Source organism: Henckelia pumila, chromosome 3 (assembly GCF_033568475.1).
Source record: "Henckelia pumila isolate YLH828 chromosome 3, ASM3356847v2, whole genome shotgun sequence".
Classification (NCBI taxonomy): Eukaryota; Viridiplantae; Streptophyta; class Magnoliopsida; order Lamiales; family Gesneriaceae; genus Henckelia; species Henckelia pumila.
The window spans coordinates 37,049,155-37,064,345 of NC_133122.1; the positions used below are offsets into that span (position 1 = coordinate 37,049,155).

General features: G+C 30.3%; 1 protein-coding gene and 1 long non-coding RNA gene across 3 annotated transcripts; one reads left to right on the forward strand and one right to left on the reverse strand.

Annotated features, from left to right (window-relative positions):
- The first annotated feature begins 2,177 nt into the window (after positions 1–2,177).
- On the forward strand, positions 2,178–2,645 carry LOC140888479 (uncharacterized). The gene has a single exon (XM_073296168.1). It carries the CDS (start codon positions 2,178–2,180, stop codon positions 2,643–2,645), a length of 468 nt encoding a protein of 155 aa, XP_073152269.1.
- A 9,629-nt stretch (positions 2,646–12,274) lies between these two features.
- Positions 12,275–14,861, reverse strand: LOC140891903 (uncharacterized). 2 transcript variants are annotated; one of them, XR_012152659.1, is made up of 5 exons: positions 14,398–14,861; positions 13,534–13,597; positions 13,125–13,394; positions 12,907–13,031; positions 12,275–12,555 (listed from the first exon to the last, which is right to left on the reverse strand). It is a non-coding gene; the product is annotated as an uncharacterized lncRNA (long non-coding RNA). The 2 variants fall into 2 exon arrangements; XR_012152658.1 differs by having other exon boundaries at positions 13,125–13,597.
- Between the last annotated feature and the right edge of the window lie 330 nt (positions 14,862–15,191).

Sequence of the window (15,191 nt, forward strand, 5' to 3'; positions counted from 1 at the left end):
TAATTGTCAAAAAAAGAAAGATAAAATTAATGTATATTATGTTAAAAAGTAATCCGATCGTGTATTGATTATATATATATAGTCATGGAAAAAATGTAAAACTTTAGAATCCAATTGTAGCTTAATACTATATTTGAAATTTAATAATTGATGCATGTATTGATTTTATTATATTTTTTATTTTTTGAGAGTTGGTTAGCCCTACAAAATACAAAGTTGACTTGGGCATATATATGGAAATAACATGAAACAAAAACACAAAAAAAAAATCTATAAATATTCTTTTGTGTTGTTATTTTTTTTTCTCTGTCTAATTTACTACTTGGTGAACAAATTAAAAAATCCACACCTGCTGAAAACTTTTGGAAAACCCCGATGAAATAATTATAAATGATAAATAATAAATTTATTGAATTAAATATGAAAGTAAGGACATCTTTGTATATCTATTACAATGACTAAGTTACTTACTCTAAGGGATCGATGCATTATGAGACATGACGAATTAAGATAATCATTTTAAATTAATTTTTAATCAAATTAATCTATTTTTAGTGAAAATGTCTCGTCCATTAAGCATTATTTCATGACCGGCTGCTAAAACACGGTAGAGTATTTTAGCAATCCCTAAAACAACTTACCACCGTGGTTAATTTAGCAATTAGCAGTCGCTCACGAATTTCCTTCACCGTAGGCTGCAATGATAAAAATTGTCGTTATATATATATATAGGACTTTTCAACTGTCCAATAATATTTCCCCACCTCGGCCCGGATCATTAAAACCCGGTATCGGGTTTTAGTTGTTTTTTTATTTTTTGTATTTTAGTGGTCGGTGACGAGTTGAGCATCATTGATTGGGCAGCTGAAAATTTCTCTAAATATATATATATATATATATATATATATATATATATATATATATATATATATATATATATTTATCGTAGTTTGAAAACAAAACTTTAATATTTATAAATATTAATCAATTTTTAAAAAATAAAAAATATGTTAAAAAATTATAAACTCTAATGTTAATAAATAATATTTCTAACGAGAAAAAAAATCAAATAATCATGTATTTATAAAATAAAATATTAAATTAAGGTTTTAAAATAAAAAAATTAATTTTTCAAAAAAAATTCGAAAAACCAATTTTTCAGTTCTTGACCAATTCTGTCAGTTTAACCGTTAAAATGGTTTTTGGAAGTGTTTCGGATCAAATCAGTTATCGGTTCCGTGTCGAATTGGTTGAACCAGTTGGTATAGTCTGATTTTGAAAACATAACATTTAATTGTTGATATCTCAATAGACACGTCATCATTTCTCAATGCCATTTAAAACTAAATTGCGTATGATTAAAACTATTATATATATATATATATATATATATATATATATATATATTTGATCTCACACACCCTAAAATATTGTGTTTTATTCGCTCAAAGAAATTCGACACACTAAATTGCGTATGATCAATATATATATATATATATATATATATTTGATCTCACACACCCTAAAATATTGTGTTTTATTCGCTCAAAGAAATTCGACACACTAAATTGCGTATGATCAAAACTATCATATATATATATATATATATTATATGTTCATGGAAAAGAGTAAAACTTTTAACTAAAAAGAGTTCCATTGTAGCTTAAACTGATAGTATATTTGAAATTTTAATGGCCACACATGCATGAGTACATTAATTAATTGTTTAAAAAACGTGTTAAAAATGTATATATTATGTTAAAATGTGTAATCCGATCATGTAATATCTACACCTTAGGAGCTGCTGTAGATCAGCTTCATTTTACCTAAAAACAATATAAACCTAATTATGAAGTTCATACATATATATATGTATATGTATACGGCCGTGGAAAAAAACTAAACTTTTAACTAAAAAGATGTAGAGAGTTAAATTGTAGCTTAATAATATATTTGAAATGTAATAACTGATGCATGCATGCATTGATTTTATTAAATTTATATTTTTTGAGGGTTGGTTAGCCCTACAAATATACAAAGTTGACTTGGGCATATATATGGAAATGAACATGAAACAAAAACACAAAAAAAAAATCTATAAATAGATGTTTCCTTCAAGCCAACGGACACACCAACACCATCATCTTTCACATTATACTTCATCATATATATATCAAATGGCATTCCCTTCGGCCTCCACCAGCGCCATCTTCGTCCTCTTCCTCATCTTCGCGGCCTCGGTTCTTCCATATTCTCAGGCCTCCCTCCTCTCAATTGGTGGCATTCAGGTGGCCGGCCGCCTCTTCTGCTCTGTAGATGGCAACTCTTGCCCTACCTGTGTTGGCCTCGGAGGGGTGAATGTCAACATCACTTGCAACGGCGGCACCACTAGCCTTGCCACTGTGCTCACCGATACTAACGGATTTTTCACTACAGTTCTGGATCTTGCTGAGGTACTTTTATTCGGCGGATCAACTCCTTGTTTTGCAACCGTCCAGCTTCCGGTTGCCAACTGTACACTCTTGCCGACCACCGGAATCCTCCGAGCTCCATTGACTTTGACAGGAAACCTCATTTCTGGACTTCTTGGGTTGCTTCTCCAAACTGTCACGGGTTTATTTGTTGTGGTCCAGACAATACTGTAACAAGCTAAATTTGTAGTATGTGTGAGTTACCAAGCTCATCTCCTGTGTCTTTTGTGTGTTCAATAATATATTATGATGCAAGTAAATCTACATAATTTACTTGCTACTCATGCATGCTTAATTAATCGTTCTGAATAAAGGAGAAGTTGTCGCATGCATGTTGAAATTAATATTCCTTTTGTGTTGTTATTTTTCTTTCTCTGTCGTCTAATTTACTACTTGCTTAGTGAACAAATTAAAAAATCCACACCTGCTAAAAACTTTTGGAAAACCCCGATGAAATAATTATAAATGATAAATAATAAATTTATTGAAATATGAAAGTAAGGACATCTTTGTATATCTATTACGAGTTACTTACTCTAAGGGATTGGTGCATTATGAGACATGACGAATTAAGATAATCATTTTAAATTAATTTTCAATCAAATTAATCTATTTTTAGGGAAAATGTATCGTCCATTAAGCATATTTCATGACCGGCTGCTAAAACAAGGTAGGGTATTTTAGCAATCCCTAAAAAAACTTGGTTAATTTAGCAATTAGCAGTCGCTCACGAATTTTCTTCACCGTAGGGTGCAATGATCAAAATTGTAGTTATATATATATATATATATAATATAATATAATATAATATAAACAAATATTTCTCAAATAGTAAAATTCATATTATTTGGATATATAATGCTAATATTTAATACCTTATAAAACCTTTTGGTTAAATAAAATAAAAATAATATATATATATATATAATATATATGTTTGATTTAAAATAATTATGAGTTAATAAAATGTAATATAATATTATATCTTGGCCAAAAAAAATAATGATGTTTTATTATAATAACCAGTTTAAGTTAATTTTCAATCAAATTAAGCAATTTTATGTGAAAATATATCGTTCCTTAATTTAAGCATCTTTCTCGTGGGCAATTTTCCTAAAACCATCAGTTTTTGATCTAATTGATTTTGGTAAGGAAATTTGATGCAGCTGGTTTTCATATAACTTAATTTCATGGGCCATTAGCTATAGAACTTTCAAGGGAGAAATTCAGTGTGCATGATTATATCTAAATTCATCGCTAATCCTTCTTTAGTGTTGCCTAAATATATCTAAGGTCTTGAATCTCGACGACTTGGTTCTTTTTGTGGTTCTATATATCTCTTCTGTGTTGATTAGTTAGCAAAGAATTAGAGTGCCTATGGAATAAAAAGTTAGAAGAGAAAAAATGTTTTTTTAATTAAAAAAAATATTTTTATTGTTTCAAATATGTTTGGATAGATTTGCGGTGTTTAATTTTAAAAACACTTATTTAAGTCAAAATAAATATTTTTTAAAAGCACATATTTACAGCTTTTCAAATGTTTTTTTTTTATAACTCAACTAAAAAATATCGGAATTTTATACTATATAAACCAATTGATACATGTATTTACCCTACATATGAAGTTACTTTAAACGGCCACCAATCGGATGGCACTAGTAATGGCGGTTCCTACGAAAGTCACTCGAGCACGGAGTGTTCCATGTGGGTGCGCGCCAACAACGTGCAATTACTAGCGATTGGAAGCTCAACGGTTATAGAGTAAACAACTTTTCACAATTTGTTGTCACAGTTTAAGAATGCAACACTGGAGTGTTTGGATGCAATGAGAACGTCAATAGATACATTTTACTAAGTTGTCCTAGTTATATTTTGTAATTTTAGAGAATTATTAATTTATGATACTGATCGAACCTTATATATATATAAGGGTCTTCCGAAAATTTATTATATTATTACTTTATGGAAATTATTGATTTAATAAACTGGCTTAAGTCGTGAAAAAAAAATTTTTTAGAGAAATTATTACTTTAGACAATTAATTTATAGAAATTTTGTTGTATTTTTTTTAATTAATGACTATTTTTTAAGGAAAAAAATAACGAGGGGGTCTTTATCAAAAGTATAAAGCGGTTAAATTAAAAAAATAATTGATTTACGTATATATTTTGTGGAAAACAAGCTTTTCCTCCAATTAAATTTTGATATAGCTAGTCAGGCATAGTTTTTATATGGGAGAAAATATACATGAACCGAATAATACAACAAAGTTTTTTTTTATTTTTTAAACTTTTTGTGGATCTTTTTTCTACTTTCTTGATTGATCATCCGAACCATTAATAAGGATGGTGAAAAAATTAAATTAAAAATTTTATATCAGTTTAATTTGTGATATCTAGATGTCTTTTTTTTTTTATAAAGTTTTTAAAATGGGTTAATTGACAATCACTCCCTAAACCAATTTACATCTTATTTATAAATCCCTACACAAATAAAACTTACTTTAAACTCCCTGGAGAGAGAACTTTTATTTCAAAATACCCATTATACCCTTATCTATTAAAAATCCTCATAAATCAGTAAAAAATTTTTTGAGAGAATGGATACTAAAAACAAAACAAATCCAAATAGTATTTATATAAAAATTCAAATTAAAATCAAAGAGTATAAACCATATCATATACATGCTTATGTTGATACAGGAGCAAGTATGTGTTTAGAAAGCAAACATATACTTCCAAATCATTATTGGAAGAAATACGATAAAAGATTAAAAGTCCGAATATGAGATGAATCAATAATAATACTCGATACAGTAGCAGAAAAATTAAAAATAGAAATTGAGGAAACAAAATTTGTAATACCCATTATATACCAAATAGAATCAGGAATGAACATTATAATAGGAAATAATTTTTTTATCTCCCTTTTACATAATTCAAAAATCACATAACTTTAAACAAAGGATCTTCAATGATTTACATTCCTAAAATACGAACAGCATTTCGTGTAGAAAATGAAGGATTTACAAAGAATTTTCATAAAAAAAATACAAATCCAATAAAACTAAAAATAGAAAATATTTTAACCATTAATCCTGAAAAAAAATCATGAAAAAATTTCATGATATTTGTTCTGAAAATACTCAGGAAAAAATTAAGAAAAAAAAACAATTCATTGCTTCAATAAAACTTAAAGACCCTAATATCACAATCCGTGAAACACCAAGAAGATGCAACATGGATGATGTAAAAATATTTGAAAAAGAGGTTCAAGAATTACTAAAACTTAAGATAATCATCCCTAGTAAGAGTCCACACTCTTCACCAGCCTTTTATGTCAGTAAGAAATATACTGATAAGAAAAGAATAGTAATTGATTATCAAAAAATGAATAAAGAAACAATTATGGACGGATACTATATCCCAAATAAGAATGATTTATTATCTTATATAAGAGAAATGAAATATTTTTCCAGTTTAGATTGTAAATCAGGATTCTGGCAAATTCAACTAGAACCACAAACACAATTACTTACAGCATTCAGTTGTCCAAAGGGACAGTATCAATGGACTGTATTACCTTTCGGACTTAAACAAGCACCAGATATCTTTCAAAGATATATGGATGAATCTTTTAAAGCATATATAGATTTTTGTTGTGTTTATATAGATGACATATTAATTTATTCAAAAACACTAGATCAACATTATAAAGACCTCATGACAGTATTATATATTTGTCATAAAGATGAAATTATACTTTCTGAAAAGAAAGCACAATTGTTTAAAACAAAAATAAATTATTTAGGATTACAAATAGAAGATGGAAAACATTGTTTACAACAACATATACTTAAGAAAATTCATGATTTTTCCTAGTGAAATCAAGGATAAAGATCAATTAAGAAGATTTATAAGATTATTAACTTATTCTGAAAATTACATTAAGAAACTTGCAGAAATCAGAAAACCTCTTAAGGCAAAACTTAAACAGGACTATAAGTGGAAATGGTCTAAAGAAGATATTAATTATATAGACACTATTAAAAAGAAAATAATTAGTAATCTTCCTGAATTATATTTTTCCTTCCAATAAGGATATATAATAATTGAAACAGATGCTTCAGATGAATACTGAGGAGCATGTTTAAAAGCTTATACTGGAGAAAGAAATTTAGAAAAACTTACTAAAACAGCTACTGGAAATAATGAAGAATTATGCAATTATACATCAGGAACTTTTCAAGGTGCACATTTAAATTATCACTCAAATGAAAAAGAATTACTAGCTCTAATTTTTATGATTAGAACTTATGAAATTTATCTTATTTCTAAACCGTTTTTAGTAAGAACGGATAATATGAATTTAACATATTTCAAGACAAGAAAAATATCAAGAAATGCATGGAGAAATGCAGCAAAGTTAATTAGATGGCAATTGGAATTGAACCATTATCAGTTCGAGATCCAACATGTCAAAGGAACGGATAATTCATTACCCAACGCATTAACCAGAGAACTTCATCCAAATTATACTATCCGTAGTAACGGAATAACAAAAGAGATCCTAAGTGATCCAGAAAATGACCACGAGTCATCCGAACATGCCTCAAAAAGCATGGGGAATATAAATTGATGAAATGAGATATATATTCAGAGACATAAATTATTATATGACTTTCAGTCATCCGAACATGCCTCAGAAAGCATGGGGAATATAAATTGATGAAATGAGATTTATATTCAGAAACCAAATTACTCTATGAGTAAAACAATCAATCTAAGATTGGTTCAATTCTTGAAAAAGAATTCATAAATGCAATGATACGCATGATAAAACTATCCGAGTTACTCACGATAAAGAGTTAAATTTCTAACCATATATATATATATATATATATATATTTTCTTGTGCAGGATGAACACATTAAATCAATTAGAAGAATATTGATCGACATACAAGAAGAAATTCAAATTCTTCAACAAAAGGAAAAAAAATGTAAAAGGAAAAATTCAGAGGATAAAAGAAAAGATGACAACCTCGTCATCATCATCCTCACCAAGAACACCAATAAAGATAGCAACTCCATTTGATAAAATAATGGAGATGAATGAGAAACAGTCAGTGGTCACAGCCAACACTGACAACAAAGAAAAAGAAAAGAAAAAAGAACCGGTGGTCACAGCCAGCACCGAGGAAAAAAAAAGAAAAAGAAAGGACGTTCAAAAGCGCCCTTAAAAAAAGAGGATGAAAGATGGTCAATCTAAGACCACAAAAACCGATTTTTGAAAAAACAAATTTTGTAGAAAAATTCAAGAATGCTTTTTTCGAAACATTAAATTATTTAAGAACAGTTAAGACAAATGCAGGTCATTGGCTACAGACTTGTGACACACAATATATATCAAGATCAAGAACATTGCAAGGCGCTCCAGCACATGAATTTGCAAGATTCTTCTCAAACGGATTATTAAGCGGGCTAGAAGTCAGTCCAAACAATCAAGAAATATAACTATTTTCTTATCAGTTGAGGAATAGTATCATTCAATTCAAGAAAGCAGTCTTCAAAGACGATCCAGTATTAACATTGAGTATTCACTCAACCCTTCCAGATTGGGATGATAACAAATTTTATAACCAATGGTATATATTCAATGTCGAAAACAAAAGGACAAGTTCTTATTCGAAGGATCAAATGAAGAGAAACCAGTAATGGATATCTCAACACTTCTTGAGATAAGAATAAAGACATTGATTGACATGATCTCAAAGACAGAAAAGATTGATGGAAACTCAAAGGTAAAAATAAATTTTGCAACCAGTAAAATTTTATTAACCACTGGACACAAGGAGACAATCCAAAAGAAAGAACAAGACATGTTAGCTCAATTCGAAGCTCCAATCTATGAAGCAAGAGTTGACATGACTCAAGAAACCCAACAAATGCTATGTCAAAGACTAGGAACAATAATTTCCACTCATAAATGTGGACATTGTCAACCCATACAGACAGAAGAATCAGCTGTCAAAGAAGACAAACCAATAAAAAAATGGTCCGAATGTACCAGTGATTCAGAAAGTGACACAATGTAAAAACAAATAAAATCGTGGACCACACCACATGTGAAAGGCATCCACTCAGATGTAAAATGAGCTGTTTTCCATTATGTAGTGTCGGGTGGTCCCCCTCTTCCCTTTTATTTTTAATTATGTATGCGTTTCTCCACGCCTATAAAAGGAGATGTTTTGTGCTGTAACTGAACAAGTGAAGTTTGAGTATCTCTCTCTCTTCTTAAGTTTTTTACAATCTGGTTCATACAAGACGTATGAAAACTATCAGAAACTAAAAAACATAAAAACAGAAACAAAATTAATCCCTATGGCTAATAACTAAACAAGCAGGGCGTAAGAAGGATAAGGTAGGAAGCCAACCATTGAAGATTTATGTTTAGAGTAAACCTGGAGATCCATAGAGCAAGTACCAGTTGATCAAGTGATCGTTAAGGGAAAGCAAGGATTTGGCCTCTGCTCAAAACTAAGATTCATTCAATCAAGGTAACCTTCCTAAACCTCCCGCAGCCCTTAATTTAAAGAAATATTCAAAATACATTAACCATGTCATCATCCTTTATAAGAAATAAAAGATTAATAATTAAAAACTGGTTTGAAACAGAAGATGATGATGAATATGATACATTTCATGAATTTCATATAAATAATTTTGATTTAACTATTTTTGAATCAGTTTATCAATTAAAATTCATAATAGTAACTGATGAATGGAACCAAATTGGATACAAGTCATTTATCTGTTATAAATAAATCCGAAATATGTCTAGGAATGACTCTTAAATTAGAAATATGCAAGAATTCAAGATTATTCCGCAACCTGGTATAACCTGGTATTCCGCAACCTGGTATCAGAGCCAGGTTGAAACAGATTATTAATGCCTGGATTAACTTTAGACATTGAGATTAAAAATTTATTTGATAAAATAATCTTACTAAAAGTTTTACATCAAATAAATCAATTATGGAATAGAATAAAAGATCTTCAAATCTTTTATCTCAAAAACCATAAAGTAGAACATTTTTCAAGCAACTGGAAAATGATAATTCAAATTTCTGAGAACGAAGAAATTGAAGTCATAACAATTTGTTATGCATAAAAATAAACTTTGTTATCGAAACCCGATCAACAAAAAAAAATAGTAAAAATAACAATTTTTACTAAATGGAAAATATATGAAAATACAAAAGCAAATATCTTTAATTTATATTCTCGAAATATAAATTTTGATATAGAAAATTGTGAAAACAATTTGAAACATCTTAAAAATTGTCAATTGATAATTTCGAAGATTTTCAGAATCTATTAGAACAAATAGATTCAACAAAAAGACTTCTAATAGCTTTAAGAAAATTAAGAAGTTCTATCATCTGTTAAATGACAGAAGTAACAATTCTAAATCAAAACAGCCAGATTGATGAATCTGAAGAAAACCAAGAATATAATTTGAATATTATATTTAATCGAAGTAAGTTTGCTGAAATATAGAAAACAGGATTTTCTAGTTCAAAAACTAATCTAATAGATCAACCAGGAATATTAAGCAAGATTTCAAATTTTATTAATCCTAGGAAAAATTTAATTTATTATTCGATTCGTACAAAAAACGATCTTGTAAAATAAATAACGAATTAAGGTCTAATACCCTGAAGTTATTAACAACTCAAGATATTGATACCATCATGGCAAAAGCCAGTGAAAAAAAACGATCTGAACTAAAATATGTTCATATCGGAGGAATTGAAATAATAGTATCAGCTCACTACCGAGAAGGAATAGATACACCAATTGAAATCACAGTTCGTGACAAAAGAATACGTAATATTGAGGATTCTATCCTTGGAAAAATTGAAGGAAACTTATGTTACAAAAAGATGAAATTTTGTATTTACCCACAATACAATATATCTCTTTTTGATAAAAACATAAATGACGTTTTAACATTAGATTATTACTTTTATAAAAATAATCTAATGTTAACAGGAAATCATCCGATCAATATAAACTATGTTGTCGGTTTAGCATTAAGTAATAATTCTCAAACAGGAATAATTTCAACAAAACCAACTATTTCTGTTGAAAGAATGTTTGAAAATATTACAAGAATTGAACACCCTCGAAAAGCATTTATTGAAAAAATAAATCCTTATAAAAGATGGAGTTCAGATGACCTTCAAATCACAAAACAGTCTGTACCAAGAAGATCATTATCATTTGCAAGAAATGATGAAGATATTCTTGAAAAGATTGGAGCTATGAATCAAAATATTCTTAAAATTAAACAAGCTATTGTTAATGAGTCAACCTCATCACAATGACATCCTTAATAAAATTAGAAAAAGATCTAGGAGATTTAGAAAATAATATTAATAAGATCAATCTATCAATACAAGAATTAGAGAAAAATTTCAAAGAATATATTGATTTATCAACGACTAGATTAATAATTGAACAAGAAAGACATAGTAATGAAATATTAAACTATCTTAAGAAAGTTCTTCCAATAGATAAAGGAAAAATAAAAATGAAAGAAGAACCACCATTCAAAATCGAATCATGGTATAGAAATCCTCTTAGTTATGACAAACATAAGTATGAAGATGTTTAGTGAAACAGACCAATCTGATTTTGAACAAATAGGAATAAATACAGAAGAATTATATTATTCACATCAGGAATCAGAACAATACAGAGATATGGATATTTCAGAATCAGAATCCGAAGATGATTTTAGACCACGATTAAATTTACGAACGAATGTAGAAGGTAGTGGCAGAAGAAATGATGAAGAATTTAAATATAACAGAGACCAATACTCTGGATCTTATAAAGATGTTAGAGACATTCTTAGAGAATCAAAAACACCAGGATTTGTGAAACAAAATATTTTAGATTTAGGTTGTTCAACAGCTAAAGAAAGAAAATCAAAGATAGATCATTGGGAAAATAAACTATCAGTACAAATTCAATTAACACCATTATTAGATAAAAGTGAGAATATTCAAGTCTTAACTCATGGGATGATAAAAATGACATTGGTAGGAGCAGTAAGAACTTGGGATGAAAATCTAGTAATTACTAATCTACCACAAGGAATGACAGGACATCGATATTTTGAACTATTCGTTGATGTCCTGTATCAAGAATTTTTAGGAGTATCTAATAATGATGCTAATCTGGTAGCTAAGAACATAGAACAAAATAGAGCAATTTTTATTCTAGATAATATTAAATTATGAAATTTATGTTACTTAGAAGAATTTATTTGTGATTATGAAACAAATTATTATCAGTTAATAGATGCTGATAAAAAAAAACATTATAAATTAAGTATCTTTAATAAGATACCTAATATACCAATAAACAGTAAAGATGAATTCTTAACTAAACCTTATGCTAAAACTTTAGGAGGCACTACAAGAAAAACGCTAAAAGACAACGGATTTTATCCGTTGTCATAGGGGGTCTAAAAGCGTTGTAACTGATGGTGTTGTCAAAACTGCGCACCTACGACAACGGATAAAATCTGTTGTCGTTTCCCTCAAAGACAACGGATTTGTGCCTACGACAACGGATAAAATCCGTTGTCGTTGCCTTGAGAAGAACGACAACGGATAAATCCGTTGTCGTAGGGTCGTAGTTTTAACAACACCATTAGTTACAACGGTTTTAAACCCCCTACGACAATGGATTTTATTCGTTGTCGTTTTTTATATAAAAAAACAAAAACAAAATAAATTTTTTTATATAAATTCTAATATTATAAATAATACAAAATTTAAAATTTCATAAATAAAATTTAATATACAATTTTTTTAGTATTACAAATCACTTGAAATTAAAATTCTAATTCAATACACACTGCAAATCGAAGTATCCGACGTCTTGCCTCATTACAGCCTTCAAACCTCGTGTTCTCAATCTCGAAGCTTTGTCTCTCCGCTGTTCTTTCAACTGTCTTATGTGATGCCTATTCAAATTTATCACCCCATCATAAAGAGACTGCGATACCTGAAATAAAAGAGTACATTAGCAACAGGCAATCATATGATCTTTGTAAGGGATCAATTTTATGTTGCTAAACCAACAAAAATTCACATTATCATCAAAGATATTGGCTGCCCTCCCAAGTCCTTTCCAGTGATTTCTTATATACTGATGGATTGTCAAAGTGATGCAATAACATAATAATATACACTAAAAACCCATCAAAAAAGCACCGTGGCACTCGAAGTTAAAACCGCTGCATAACCATACACAAGCCCAACAAATGTTGCCCTGAGAAAAACTACAATATTAAACATGGGAATGCTACATATAGGTATGGCCGAATGGGATAGAGATGACTATGATGAGATGTACCAAATTGCAAAGGAGTAATTTCGACCACCTCCCAAGTGTAATACGCCAAATAAGGCAGCAACTGCAAGTATACTCGTCCAGTTTATCCCAAAAAGTGGTAATAGCGCACCACGGAAAAGAAGTTCCTGCTCAATCCACATCAAGAAATGTCGACTTTTAACAGGGTTTCTATGATAACATAATGTCGAAAAATGGCGATATGGGAAACAAAGATTTACCTCACTTATTCCAGGGAGAAATGCCACAACTAAGTAATCCAGAGGTTCCAAGGATGTAAGAACCAAAGACTAAATAGTATTAAAGACAACATACAAGACAATGAAGAGTTGAAGATGAATAGATATACCAGCTACTTAGCTGTTTCACTAGACTTTGCAAAATCTGGCCATATCTTCAATAGCAAGAACTGAGTTGATGACACAAGTAGAACGGATCCCACAACCAACTCCAGATGCCATAATTCAAAACCAATTATCCGTAGCAGAAAACTTGAAGATCATATCCCAATGGGGGAAAACAATTATTCATGAGTGATAGGTGATGCAAAAAAATTCACAAACATACCATTTATATCTCACTTATTAAACTAATCATACGAGTCAATTGGTAAAAACTTGAAAATCCTACATGTTATGTTCGCCGAACAGTCATTGATCAGAGGCCATCCTTCTCCTGATGCAATATGAGAAATCTACAAGACCACAGTCCACAACATAAAACTTGAGTTTTCGGCACAGTTCTCATATCATACAAGTATGATTACTCAAGCCATTCCAGACCACAACAATAAACATAGGTTCTTGGAACAGTTTCCATATCATACAAGTATGATTACTCAAGCCATGCCTAACGTTTGTCAAATCAAAAAATGAAACTAAATAATTTTCTCAAATAATGGCAATTAATCACAGATTTCCACGTAAACTAAAGAAAGAAAGCAAACAGATAACACCAACAATAAACTACAGCAGATTTAGTATAGGAAACGTACTTGTCAAATTAAAACACCTAGAGCACTTATTAAACCACAAGTGACAGTGCATGTTTGTGAAGTGACAGTGCATGATGGACAATCTTAATTACGCATTATACTAATTAGTAAAAGATAATGAACAGGGATGGTGTAAGTGAAGGGCAATTTTATCAAGTGCTATTGTTCGAGTTGGATGCAATTCGAAAGGTCCGTGAGGGGGTTTCACCATCTTAATTCCTCAGCCTGAACTTACTGCATAACATGCTGCTTCAATAATATGTTCACAGCCTTTAATCAGCAAGAAATTTCTTGCAGGCATGTGCGTCATTGGAGCCAAACTACAAACCTCCAGTGACTTTTATCATTGTTCAAAAACGACACCACACCAGACTGTTTGCTAACAATCATAGGGACAAGAACAGCACTGATAAAAGCGGGAACATATTACCTGGTACCTATTAATCCTTCCTGAGTATTATTTTTTATTTAACATTTGGTAATGAGAAAAGAGGATTAACCTGAGCCGCTTGATAAGCAGACAGTGTGTTCTCCACGGCTTATTTTCGGCAGGCTCCAATCTTAAACTCCGCCTCGTAACGATGATAATTTACTTTCATCTTCAAGTAAAAGACCTTAGAATCGCTGTTAGCAGCGGATTCGATGAGTTTGGAGTCGAGTAGCTTCAGAATTCCATGGCAGATAGATGCGAGCTCGGATTCGATCTTAGATCTGTAGGTTTTAATGGCAGAGACATGGTTTTCGTTGCCGCGGCTCTCCTCTTTCTGCAACCGCTCTCGATTTGAAGTCGGCTAGAGGGTTATGGTGGCTAGGGTTTGGTAATTGATGATGAGAGCGATAAGGAGAGAAACGAGAAAACCAAAAGGCCAAGTTCTATTATCTTTTTTATGTTCTTCACAGGATTTTGATTGGATCGAATGCAGCTCATCAGCCCACATAAACACGTATCATGCCATAAATGAACTAAGAAAGACAACAACAAAAAAAAGCAACAGTGATAATCAGCACTCGTCCAAAAATCAAAACACAAAGATATAATCCAGCGAAGAACACTTGGCAACTAAAAAATAATGTCATGAAGTAACACTTAATAAAAGAATATCTAAATTCTACAAACAAAACAATAACCTTTGTTGTGATAAAATGGAATTCACAGTAAAGGTGTAGCGACCCTACCCGGATCCACTACTTAATCAGAGTGATTAGCGCAAGCAACAATAATTAAAGCGTTAAATAGCGGATAATTCCAAAGTACAACAAATCCAATCGGCAGAATGCAACCGACCATAGAAAC

Coding starts and splice junctions, on each gene's coding strand:
- LOC140888479 (XM_073296168.1), top strand. CDS start 2,178: ATGGCATTCCCTTCGGCCTCCACCAGCGCCATCTTCGTCCTCTTCCTC.